The sequence below is a fragment of the Panulirus ornatus genome, chromosome 13, assembly GCF_036320965.1.
Source record: "Panulirus ornatus isolate Po-2019 chromosome 13, ASM3632096v1, whole genome shotgun sequence".
Classification (NCBI taxonomy): domain Eukaryota; kingdom Metazoa; phylum Arthropoda; class Malacostraca; order Decapoda; family Palinuridae; genus Panulirus; species Panulirus ornatus.
In genome coordinates, this window is record NC_092236.1 from 4801347 (window position 1) to 4814493 (window position 13147).

Consider the following 13147-nt stretch of genomic DNA (forward strand, 5'->3'; position numbering starts at 1 on the left):
TCATGTAGTCCTCTGTCTCATTCATACTGTGTGGCAGCTTTTGTTTAGAAATTGATCTTAGTACTTATATCTTAACGTACTTACACTCAATAAGATCAAGCTATAACGTATCATTAATCAGAAATAAAAAGCAATCTTATTTTTTTAGTTGAAATTTTTGATGTATGTTTGTATTTTGTCTGGTGCCTCTCCGCTCGAGATGGTTTCCTGTCATTAAAAATGGAATTTCGTATCTCTCTTTCCCTCTCTTTTCGCTATGATGCAAGATGCATCATCTTTTCTTTGTGTTTACGGATTTTTCTTTTACTTTATCCTGTCGTGATGTAGGAGTTCACGTGCATGATTAGCAGTCATTGCTAGTCAATGGTCATGACTAGTTCTGCACTAGCCATATATCCGTTGTTTGTAGATCCTTAACAGTTCCTTAGATCTATTCTTCTCTACGAATAGATTATAAAGCTTTTATCACATGCACTACACCCCCGGCACTTCATCATGGATAGATAAAACATCGAAGAGCCATTAGACCCTAAGGATACGATTGATCTTGTAGAGAGATGTAGTGGGTAATGGAACAAAAAATGAAATATATATAAAAAAAAAAAAAAGATGCTTTGGGATAAAATGGTCTTGGGGAAAAGCTATTAGGGAGGGAAAAAATGTTTTAGAGAGAGAGAGAGAGAGAGAGAGAGAGAGAGAGAGAGAGAGAGAGAGTAACAGGGAGAAGCAGTAAGTGTATGGAGAAAAAGCGTGATGGAGTGAAGAGGAAGAAAATACAATGGGAGACAAATTGCCTCATGGGCAAAAAAGGGAGTATATATATATATATATATATATATATATATATATATATATATATATATATATATATATATATATATATGTGTGTGTGTGTGTATATATATATATATATATATATATATATATATATATATATATATATATATATATATATATATATATATATATATATATATATATATGTATGGATACGGGGAAAACAAATGGGGAAAAAAAAAGGAGAATACGATGATCGACAGCAACGCCATGCGTAAAGAGGAAGCCAAATCGTGGGCCAAGCCGTATCCCACCCTCACCAGCACAAATATATAATGAAGATAGTACCGTCTGGGAAACCCATGAAATAAATTCTCAAAAGTTATCCAAAGTAATTTCCAACTGTTGGCCGCTAAAGCCTCCGGGTCCTTTTCTTGGCTGTGGCCCGTTCTTACTCACCACGCTCTTAAAGTCTCGTCTTGGGAGGAGGAGGAGGATGAGGAGGAGGAGGAGGAGGAGGATGGAGGGAGAAGGAGGGGGGGGAGAGGGGGAGGAGGAGGGGTGAAGAAGGAGGGGGGGGGAGGAGGAGGAGGAGGAGGAGGAGGCCCACCGACTCACTTCTGTACACCCTGTGTGCCTGAGTCTACCAGAGAGAGAGAGAGAGAGAGAGAGAGAGAGAGAGAGAGAGAGAGAGAGAGAGAGAGAGAGAGAGAGAGACCTTTCATGAGAAATCACATTATTTTATCCTTTTTCATCTTTTTTTTATCTATTGTGTTGCAGAGCATCTCGTTTTCTTTAAGTATAGAGACTGTTGGTATTTGCATATGATTATTCAGTGGCTTCGGTTACCATTTACGAATATCTATTGATTGCTTTTATGGTTAAGTGATTATTTGATGTATTAAAGCTTATTACTTGATGATCTACAGTATATATATATGTATATATATACAGTATATATATATGGGCCATTCTTTCGTCTGTTTCCTTGCGCTACCTCGCTAACGCGGGAGACAGCGACAAAGCAAAATAAATAAATAAATAAATAAGTATATATATATATATATATATATATATATATATATATATATATATATATATATATATATATATATATATATACATATATTGGTACACACACTCTCTCTCATCATCTTCCGTCACTCAGCATTTACCTGCTCCCTCTATTGTATCCTCTCTTAGTCTATCTCCCACCCTCCTGAACCTCCTAGTCTCCCTTGAGAATCTTTCTTCCCTCCCAACTCCCTTCCTCCCATCCTCTATTCTACTAATGACTTCCGTATTATTCACAGCTCTACCCTCTGTTCAGTCTGTTCAGTTCACTTACGTTAAATTCATGCCAGTTCACGTCTCATTTACCTCCTTTCCATCTCCTTCTCTCTCATCGGAGTCATATCTTTCGTCGCTCATTACGCCCATATAAAAATTTTGCAAATATCCCTTTTAGGTGCTGGTCAAATTATCCCCCTCTCAATCCGTTTTCTTGTGGTCATAGTCACTTCTCCTCATCCCGTTTTCACTACCTCCGTCGTCAGATAACCTTCGCTCTTCTCTTCCTGCAGATCTCCCCCCAGAACTCCCGCTTGGTGACCCCAGAGGTCAAGTTGCTCGACCTGGGGATGGGTTTAGGTTCGAGCCTCGGGGAAGGGGGCGTGCCCGGGGGCCTCTCCCGGACCTCGGAGCTGACCCTGGTGCTCAGGTCAGCTCACTTCTCACAGCGAGGTCAGGCCACCCTCACCTGCGCCGCTTCGCTTCCCGGGGTCTACCACAGGTGAGCTATGGAACTAGTCCTCTGCATATATATATATATATATATATATATATATATATATATATATATATATATATATATATATATATATATGTGTGTATGTGATTGTAACGAGATTTTGCCAGAAGGGTTGGGTTTGCACGTAGCGCTTACCGTAGGAATGTTCAAAGTTACGAAGAATGAGTTGTGTGAGTTACGCGATGTCGAACGTATACAGATGGAGAGATATTATGTTTGTGGACGTGAGAGAGAGAGAGAGAGAGAGAGAGAGAGAGAGAGAGAGAGAGAGAGAGAGAGAGAGAGAGAGAGATGGCTACGTAAGGACTGTACTCTTACGTTAACAATTCTATATTACTGTAAATTTATTCAAATATAAAACGTCTTCATATTTTTCTTGCTTTTCCAAATATTAATTCCTTCCTCTCCTTCGTTTCCATCAGGTCAGCAGAGATATACCTTGCCCTCCCAGGCTTCAAGACTGCAGCTCCTTCTCAAAAGCTCTACGGGTCTGCTTGCTGCCTGCTTGTAAGCGGGCCTGCATACCTCCTGGCTGGGGTGTTCTGCTCCCTGCTACTCCTCTGCTTGTAGAAGAACTCCTGCTGCTGGTAGACTGAACAAGTGAAGAAAGGAGATGAAGATGGAACACTTCAGTATATTCCAGGGGATCGTATCCTCTTATGATGGTCTTGAACCCACTGGAAGGACCTTATAATTAATGGATCTATGTGTGTATATATAGTATATATATAATGGACCCGATGTTTATAAGGGTGTGATGTTGAAAACATCAAGAAAAACAAAGTGTGCAATTTTCAACCAAACACATAGTTAGTACTTTTTTGTTAACTTATTCGTAGTATAAACATTCGGACATAAGATGTTTATGGTATACACAGATTTGATATATATATATATATATATATATATATATATATATATATATATATATATATATATATATATATATATATTTATTCTGAAAACATTATTATTTACTCTAATGATTGAAAATAATCCCAATCAGTAATTTGTATATACGAATCGTTCGAAAGATCGCCTATGGAGTGAATTCAGGGTTTTAGGTTATAAGTAAATTGCTATAAGTAAGCCACACATAAACACATACTAGCGTCATCAGTGATGTCAATGCTACACTTGTGTGCCATCATCGTCATCTTTATCATCACTATCATTATCTTCACTATCATCACTACCAAGAGATAATTGATATTCAATTCAATGATATATATATATATATATATATATATATATATATATATATATATATATATATATATATATATATATATATATATATATATATGTAATAGTATGTGTCTGGCTTGTACATTTTTTAGTCGTACACGCTACATGAACAAGAACATTATAAAATAAAGAATGGATGGTTGAAAGTTAAGTTTAAAAATATTTAAAAAACTAGTAAACTTATGTGTTTTTAATGAATTGGAATAGGAAGCTAGCATTACGTCACATGAATACTCTTGACTGTATAGCAGAGAAAAAAAAATGTTAAAAGGTGTAAAAATCTGGAAAAACCACATACAAAAAGATTTAAGCAAAAGATTATCATAAATGACTACATATGTTTGGGGATTAGCACGAAATGTTCATAAAGAAATTGGGATTAATCTGTAATCACATGAGGAATGTGAATTCAATATAAAGAGGCTTTTAAAGCCACCATTAATCTATAATTTTTATAAAATGATAGCAATAATCAGATATACACATACGGTCTTAGAGATCTCCTGAGATACTGTATAGATGATAATGATAACCTGATAAAACTACACCAAACTTGGATTGTCAGATGAAGCGTCTTGGGGTAGATTTAAAAGTGGGGGAAAGATATGCATTTTTAAAAAAAAAACGGTAAAATTTGGTGTTCTAGACGGGTCAAGTTTGGTCTAGCTATAGAAAACGGAGTGAGTTCTACGATAGATAAAAAGGGACAGAGTTAGATATGTAACTAAACACACTTGGGGTCACTCCACACACACTCACACGACGCTTCGACATGTTGACGAAAGTTAAGTACTTTCAGTGTCGTTGAACACAGACTTACCGGCCAAGAATGGCTCAAAATTATATAGAAATTGGAAAGAGAGACAGAAATCACAAATTAAAGCATGTATATATATATAGTGTATGTGTGTGTATGTGTGTGTGTGTGTGTGTGTATGTGTGTGTGTATGTGTGTGTGTGTGTGTGTGTGTGTGTATGTGTGTGTGTGTGTGTGTGTGTGTGTGTGTGTGTGTGTGTGTGTCGTCCAGGAATGACGAGATATCGCAAAATCTGGAAGAAGATGGACGACATCTTCCTCAGGAGGTTGTGTAAGCGACGTGTCTCTATCTCAACTACTCACAGATGGATGGATGTGAATCTAACGCGTCTTGACAAGGTACAACTCCGCCACAAACCCTGAATTATGACAGAGGCTTCAGACCCGGCTCGTATACTGGGGTACGGGTAGGGTCAATTCTTTTAGGATCGTCTGAACACATTGGATATCCAGGGTCACGGCAGGCCAAAAGGTCATGCGAGTGTGTCGTAAAGTGTGTTTTGAGTATGTGTGTGTGTGTCTGTGTGTGTGTGTGTGTGTGTGTGTGTGTGTGTGTGTACTCTGTGTATGTAAATTACCGGCCATTAAGAGCGTCTTCCTTAAGTATCGTAAAATAAGATTTTTCCCCTCCGTTCCTTTGAGAATGATGATGTTACATTGTAAACAATGAAGGTGAGAACGAGATAGGAAGATGACACTCGATCGGTCCGTGGTGAAGCTTTGTGTGTGTGAGTGGGTCTGTGTTGTGACCTGTATATATAATGTCTTAATAACACAACACAGTTAAAAACGCTTTTACACCCCCGCCCTCCCACCCTAAGCTCAAGGATACGCCCCTATAACACGATGGTACGACCCTTGAGCACGACGGAACGGCCTTTAAAACCACGGTGGTACGACCCTTGAGCACGACGGAACGGCCTTTAAAACCACGGTGGTACGACCCTTGAGCACGACGGAACGGCCTTTAAAACCACGGTGGTACGACCCTTGAGCACGACGGAACGGCCTTTAAAACCACGGTGGTACGACCCTTGAGCACGACGGAACGGCCTTTAAAACCACGGTGGTACGACCCTTGAGCACGACGGAACGGCCTTTAAAACCACGGTGGTACGACCCTTGAGCACGACGGAACGGCCTTTAAAACCACGGTGGTACGACCCTTGAGCACGACGGAACGGCCTTTAGAACCACGGTGGTACGACCCTTGAGCACGACGGGACGGCCTTTAAAACCACGGTGGTACGACCCTTGAGCACGACGGGACGACTCCTAAACACAGTGCGACGATGCTTGAGTACGATGACCTGGCCTTCGACATGATGCGCCAGAGTCTGTCTAGTCATGGTCAGGTGGTCTTCATGATAGCCACGGGGTCGTACCGTCGTGCTCAGGGGTCGTACCATCTTACTATAGGGGCCTGAATGAGGCACTGAATACATTGTGAATTTAATGGGGACTATGAGTCTTTCCTGACCCAGCTATGTACTGCTTCAGAAACATCAGATATGAACAGAGGTCTTAGTACTTCTGAACACAATGTGTTTTTCTTGGAATATTTCTTATTTATTTTTTTATCTTATGTAGGTGATTCTTCAAAAGATATGCCCGTTATTGGTGATGATTTTCCCGTTGAAGCAACAACAGAACCGTTGCCGTTAACGTCACGAGAAAACAGTAATCCTCCCGTTGAGGCTAAAACGAGGCAAAAACCGTTAACAGAATTAAGTACTCGTTGCTAACGGCAACAGAAGATGAACTTCCACAATAACGCCAACAGAAAGAGACTCCCATACAACAGTCCTGTTGTTGAGACCTTTAAACTCACCGGGAGAAAAGAAATAATGCCCACAACCAGCCGGAGATATTAGTAAATGGCTTCTTTGTTGCTATGAGTAAAAGAAAAAAAAATGGCTTTCCTTTGTGTCCGTCGACAGTGATAAACCATTGTCCATTACTGACATCCTTTTGAAGTATATGTGACACTGTCGCCAGAACCTATAGGGACTAATACATATATAGTCTTGGGAAAAATCCTCGCCATTGAAATAGATAAGGTGAGGATATATGTATCTCTCTCTCTCTCTCTCTCTCTCTCTCTCTCTCTCTCTCTCTCTCTCTCTCTCTCTCTCTCTCTCTCTCTCTCTCTCTCTCTCTCTCTCTCGTTTCCTTTTTGACTGCTATTGTCCACGGAGCCAATACAAGGAATCAGAAAATACTAGTGAATTAAAGTGAGAAAAACTGGCAGTAAGATTTGGAAGAAAGTGAGAAAAACAGTTTGTTGCGAAAACAAGTGAGAAAAAGAGAGTTAGGCTGGAAGAGAACGAGAGACAGTTGAACTGAAACGGAGTGAGAAAGATAATTAACCTGGAACAAACTGAGGACAACAGTTTGACCTGCGTAACTATATAAGAAAGATAATTAACTTGGTACAATTTGAAGAGAGGCAGTTAGTCTACGACAGGATGAGAGAAAGACACTTGATCTTGGATCACGTGAAGACAGACAGCAACACCTACTCTGCTCTGACACACAGTTGGCATCGTGACAAAGATTCTCTGAGAGAAAAGGAAACGTTCTGGTCGTCCTTGATCATTTGGCAGAGTAACGCTCTGTCATGATGGATCGCCACGGCATCACCAAGCCGCCCCCCCCCGACCGTCGTCAGCAACCGCGACAGAAGCGAAGCGACACAAGAACGACAGATCGGGAAAGGAAGCACAAAGAGAGAGAGAGAGAGAGAGAGAGAGAGAGAGAGAGTCGTGTCCAACGTTAGACTACCATATAGCCTTCTCCTCTTCTTCACCTCCTCTCTATCCACACTCTCACCCTCTATGATCTACCTCCCTCCGACCTGCAAGCTTCTCTCCCCTTCCCTCCCTCTCTGTGACGTACCGAGAGAGACGTTCTCTCCCTCACTCAGAACCCTGGAGTTCGACGGTCCAAATCTGGATTCATGCGGTTCAGATATAGGTTCGAAAGGTTCAAATATGGATTCAAACGGTTTGAATATGGGTTCGAAAGGTTCAAATATGGATTCAAACGGTTCAAATATGGGTTCGAAAGGTTCAAATATTCATTCGAACGGTTCAGTATCAGTCACACACCCTAGGAGCGGTTGGGGTTCAGACTAGTTGAACTGAGGTTCATGGAGTCGTTAGCCTGGGGATGAAGCGGGAGAGGAGGGGGCGGGAGGTGGCTAGGAGGAAGGGTTGTGGTGGAATGGATGGACATGCGAGGAACTGCGGTCGAGATAAACAGCTATGGATGTGCAAATTTCAGAAAAACAAATGGAAAAGGAAAAAAAAAGAGTCGGGGGTTTAGAAGAGGATTGGATTTGGAGGACTCGATGAAAGCAAAGGGAATATTGTATTGCGTTGACGAGCCTGAGAGAGCCACCATACCTCCCACACCAATCTCTCTCTCTCTCTCTCTCTCTCTCTCTCTCTCTCTCTCTCTCTCTCTCTCTCTCTCTCTCTCTCTCTCTCTCTCTCTCTCTCTCTCTCTCCATCTCTCTCTCCAAAGAACGAACTCGTCTTTACCACATAAGTGAGACAGATAAACCCACCCCTTCCTTCATGTGATGGGGTTGACCTGGGAGAACCACACGATCGTCTCTGATCCCACAGAAACACAAGGACGATTTCTGTTTTCCTTACACCTACCATTCGCAGCGACCACCGACCACAACCTTTCCTTTAGGATCACCGTGCAACACTAGGAGTCAGTCTGGAGAGCTACACGCGTTATCCAGGGCAGGTCATGGAAGAGGTGTACCGTGATGCGACCTTCCTCAACAGATACAAATCCTAAATGTGACCTGGAACTTTGTCTCCTTGACCCTGACATACCTCCCTGGCTGACTGTGGGCCTCAAGGTGACTTAAGGTAACTGTAGTTTGACCTGAAATGACGGTTTGAGACGCCTCAAAAGTGACCTGACTTGGCTGTGATTTGACCTTTTTTTACTGTATGACACCAGTCTTAAATGTGACCTGTATTTTTTTTTAATTCAGTGTGACCTCTCTGACTGAGACCTCTCCCCTCCCTCGACAATGGATTCTCCTCACTGTGACCTCCACCGACACTGACCTCCCCAACCGTAAAATCCTCCATGACTCTGGTCTACACGTAACTGTGACCTCCCTGAATGTGACCCCTTCAGAGCTTTACCTCACCGAGTATGACCTTAGTTGTGACCTCCCCGAGTGTGACCTTGTTTGTGACGTTCCTTGACTGTATTCCTTCTGGCTCCAGCTATCTCAGACTGTGACCTCTCTCAAAAGACCGTGACCTTTGTTGACTGTGACCTCCACGTCTGCGACCATTGGACTGTGTCTTCTGAGTATATGACCTCCCTTGACCGTGACCTCCCTTGACGATGACCACCCCTGTGTATGACCACCCCTGTCTATGACCACCCCTGTCTATCCCCCTGTCTATGCCACCCAGCCCCCAACCACGTCTATGACCCCAACAACTGACCGTGACCTGGTCTGAAGGGGTCAGAAGGGGGATGCACCCCTCCCAGTCAATTTCCGGTTCTTTCTTTCGAACGTAAAATTGATTTTGTATCTAATGAAATTCTGTCGCCAAGCAACAAACACTTGAGTGTCGACTCTCGCAGTAAAATGGTCGTGTTAAGTGTGTGCTTGAGTGAATGACGAAGCGTCTCATGGAATACGAGATGAGCGATGGTAGAGGAAAGAAAACAGCTGGAGGTGTGTCATTAAACGTTCTGAAACAGAATATATATATATATATATATATATATATATATATATATATATATATATATATATATATATATATATATATATAGACACAGGTTATATATATGTTATATATTGATGATACGTGAAAACTAATGCTGTTAAGCAACTAACAATAAAAGAAATATGGAAATACATATATGTATATGAATATGAATTCTTAGAGCTTAAGTAACATAGATGTGTGTATGTGTGTGTGTGTGTGTGTGTGTGTGTGTGTGTGTGTGTGTGTGTGTGTTTTGTACATGCATGTAATTACCCATTTCTACCGTACGGGGACGGAGTTTTACACTCGCGTGGCCCCTATAAGTGTATGCATGACTGTATGTTCGTGTTTGTAAATATAAAGGAGTAAGTGCCGGCTTGTGTGTATGACTACATACAGGTTTTTGTATACAAGCACATGTGTTTGTAAATGTATGTATATATATATACGTACACACATGCGGAAGGTGTGTGTGTGTGTGTGTGTGTGTGTGTGTGTGTGTGTCTGTGTGTCTGTGTGTGTGCGTGTGTGTGTATTTCTATATCTGTGTCCATATGTGTGTATGTTTCAGAGAAATCTGAAACGTGTTTGAACATTCTGCCGACCTGCATCGGAAATACGACATTCATGTATACAAGTTGTATATATATATATATATATATATATATATATATATATATATATATATATATATATATATATATATATATATATATATACAGCATCATGAGAACGCTAAGTGCTATGAACGGTGCTTTTTTGGCGCAATGTCGCACTGTGTGACGGTAACATAGCCCAGTGTGACGGTAGCCCAGTGGGACGGTAACATAGCCCAGTGTGACGACAACAAAGGTCTTTGTGACGGCATCATAGTTCCATGTGGCAGTAACATAGCGTTATGTACATACAACACAGCGCTCTGTCATGACATGCACTGCTCCACGGATTAACATGTCTCTGTTATTTCAAACTGTGTAAGGCAACATGGCGCCGCGTAGGGCAACATAGCAGTGTCTTCTAAACAACATAGCGCGATGTGGTCCAATAAAACGATTCCTCGAGGTACCATAGCGATATGTGGTGCAGCTTAGTGCTATGTTGGACGACGCGGCGCTATGTTGAGGGATCGTGAAGGTGTACAAGACAACATAGCGTTGGTCTTCATCATAGCCTTCAGTAGAATATGAGAGTTGTGTGTGGTGCAACACTGTAATATGTTAAGTGACAGCATAGCGCCGTGTGTTGCAACATGGCGCTGTGCAGAGCTCCCTGGCGCTATGATAGTTAACACAGCACTGTATGAATGTGGTCTACGGAACAGCTGTACGGAACTGCAACACAGGAGATTAGATAATGTATTTTGTACAAACCACAAAATAAAGCTCACAAGGAAACTCTTGGTAGTTTGATTTCCATATTGACACATTCCTTATCATTGCTTTCTTTTGATACGTATGATAATAACACAACCTCTTCTTCCCCTTACATTAAAGGTATATAAGGAAATGAATTACACATTCATGAACTGAAAAATAATCAGTTAGATAAAGGAAGATTTCATATGTTTACATACAAGGCTCCTGCAGTCGCAACCTATCCCCAAACTACCGCTCGCCTCGTTTGTACAACTGTTTGTATACAATCATCAACAAACAGACTAGCGAATTGTCTCAGGCATGTTTTGTTGATATATAAAGATAAGTTACGAAAACATGATGAACATTTAGAAAGGTGTTGGTGATCAGAGAAACAAGTAATTGACATCGGGAGTGTGAAACAACCCTCTCTGGTCGTTTGATGACCGTTAAGATCGCTTGACCACGTTGCCGTCTGGTTGGTTCCTTCACGCCCGAGAGAGTGAGGTGGTGTGGGTGGGGGGGCCAGTGTTGCTGGAGCGTGTGTGTGTGACGCGGGAGTGTGACACGGATGACCCATAACCTGTGTTGTACTGGTGTTACGATCTATCACAACACTGGCGGTCTTTTGTGATCTGTAGACGTTGACAGAAAGAGACACATATTACGGATTGACAGTACGAACGTTAAAGATAACAATAAGTGATGGTTGAAAATAGACTCGTTAAAGGCAGGGAAGTCATTACAATCTGGTTGTAACAATATACAACCCAGGGTCGGGTCGTTGGCGGATCACTGTCATGACAAAAGGTATGACTTTCTTTTTTTTTTTTTTTACTTTTTTATGTAAAATGGCTTAGGGTTGGATGCTGTTATGGTTTGTATACCCACCAGTGAGTTTAATAGAGAAGGCCAGTGTGTAGGGGAGATAGGACGGGAGTGGGGAGAGGGGAGAGAGAGAGGAGGGCGTGTTTCGGGAAGAGAGATGTGGAGTGCCTCGGAGAAAGAGAGGGAGGGGGTGGGAGTGTGGCGGTGAGGAGAGAGAGAGAGAGAGAGAGAGAGAGAGAGAGAGAGAGAGAGAGAGAGAGAGAGAGAGAGGAAGTGTGTGTCGGGGAGAGTGAGGAGGAGATTATAGACGTCAGAGAGGAGTGTGTATGGTAGAGGGTGGGAGAAGGAGGAGGGGCGTGTAGAGTACAGGGAGGAGGAGCATGCAGCGGGGTAGAGACACACAAAGGAGGAGATTACGGAGGTCAGAGAGAGAGAGTGTGTGTGTGTGTGTGTGTGTGTGTGTGTGTGTGTGTGTGTGTGTGGAGGAGAACGGTTGACTGGTAGATGCCAGTGAACACTTGATATCAAATGAAAGACGAACCACTACTGAAGGGAACGAACCAAAACATCGGAAAATTTCAAGATAGTGAAAATAAGATTCTCTAGATAGTAGATATTGTAGCTACTGCTTTGCTTGCCAATCTACCGATCCATCGCGTAGATAGAAGGAAAGTAGATATTGTAGTTACTGCTTTGCTTGCCAATCTACCGATCCATCGCGTAGACAGAAGGAAAGTAGATATTGTAGCTACTGCTTTGCTTGCCAATCTACCGATCCATCGCGTAGACAGAAGGAAAGTAGATATTGTAGCTACTGCTTTGCTTGCCAATCTACCGATCCATCGCGTAGACAGAAGGAAATTAGATATTGTAGCTACTGCTTTGCTTGCCAATCTACCGATCCATCGCGTAGATAGAAGGAAAGTAGACACACGAAATACCACGGTCGTTGTAGTTAATGAATCAATGACATAGTTACAAACTTGTTACAATGGAGTGGGTTGTTAGTGGTCACTATTCGTGTGGAGAGCTTGAAATTCGTGACAATTATCTCCACTCACTCAACACAGTTAATGGTGAGGAAGGGCGAATCCACACACAAGCTGTGAGGAAAACAGTCATTAGAGGCTCGGGTCAAGGGAGAGGAGGAAAGGGCAGTTCGACCTGTAACTATGCCTCAAAATGATGTCTTTGTAAACGAAAGCCAACCATCTGTCATAGTTAATATCGTCCCAGCCAATAGAATCTGTGTAATAGTTTAGATTTCAGGTTCTGTATTGTGTAACTGTGTTTCTAGTTTTGTGCCAAAAAAATTCATTCATGTTTATATTTATGTTTTGTGCAACAGTTTCTTAGTTTTATGCAGGTAAGTCATCATTTTTCCTCCTGTTTTGTGTAACTGTTTTGTAGTTTTGTGCAGATGTTTTCATGTTTACTCATGTTTCATGTTTACTCATGTTTTATGTTTACTCATGTTTTATGTTTACTCATGTTTTATGTTTACTCATGTTTTATGTTTACTCATGTTTTGTATAACTGTTTTCTGGTTTTG

General features: G+C 41.6%; 1 protein-coding gene across 4 annotated transcripts in view; it reads left to right on the plus strand.

The window, feature by feature from the left end:
• LOC139752684 (uncharacterized) overlaps positions 1-8153 on the plus strand; it is a 201402-nt gene extending 193249 nt beyond the window's left edge. For all 4 annotated transcript variants that reach the window (XM_071668476.1, XM_071668474.1, XM_071668473.1 and 1 more), the window contains exons 6-7: positions 2361-2569; positions 3010-8153. In XM_071668476.1, the coding sequence (XP_071524577.1) occupies positions 2361-2569; positions 3010-3157 (357 nt within the window). In that variant the 3' untranslated portion in view covers positions 3158-8153. The remainder of the gene's footprint in view (positions 1-2360; positions 2570-3009) is intronic.
• The last annotated feature ends 4994 nt before the right edge of the window (positions 8154-13147 follow it).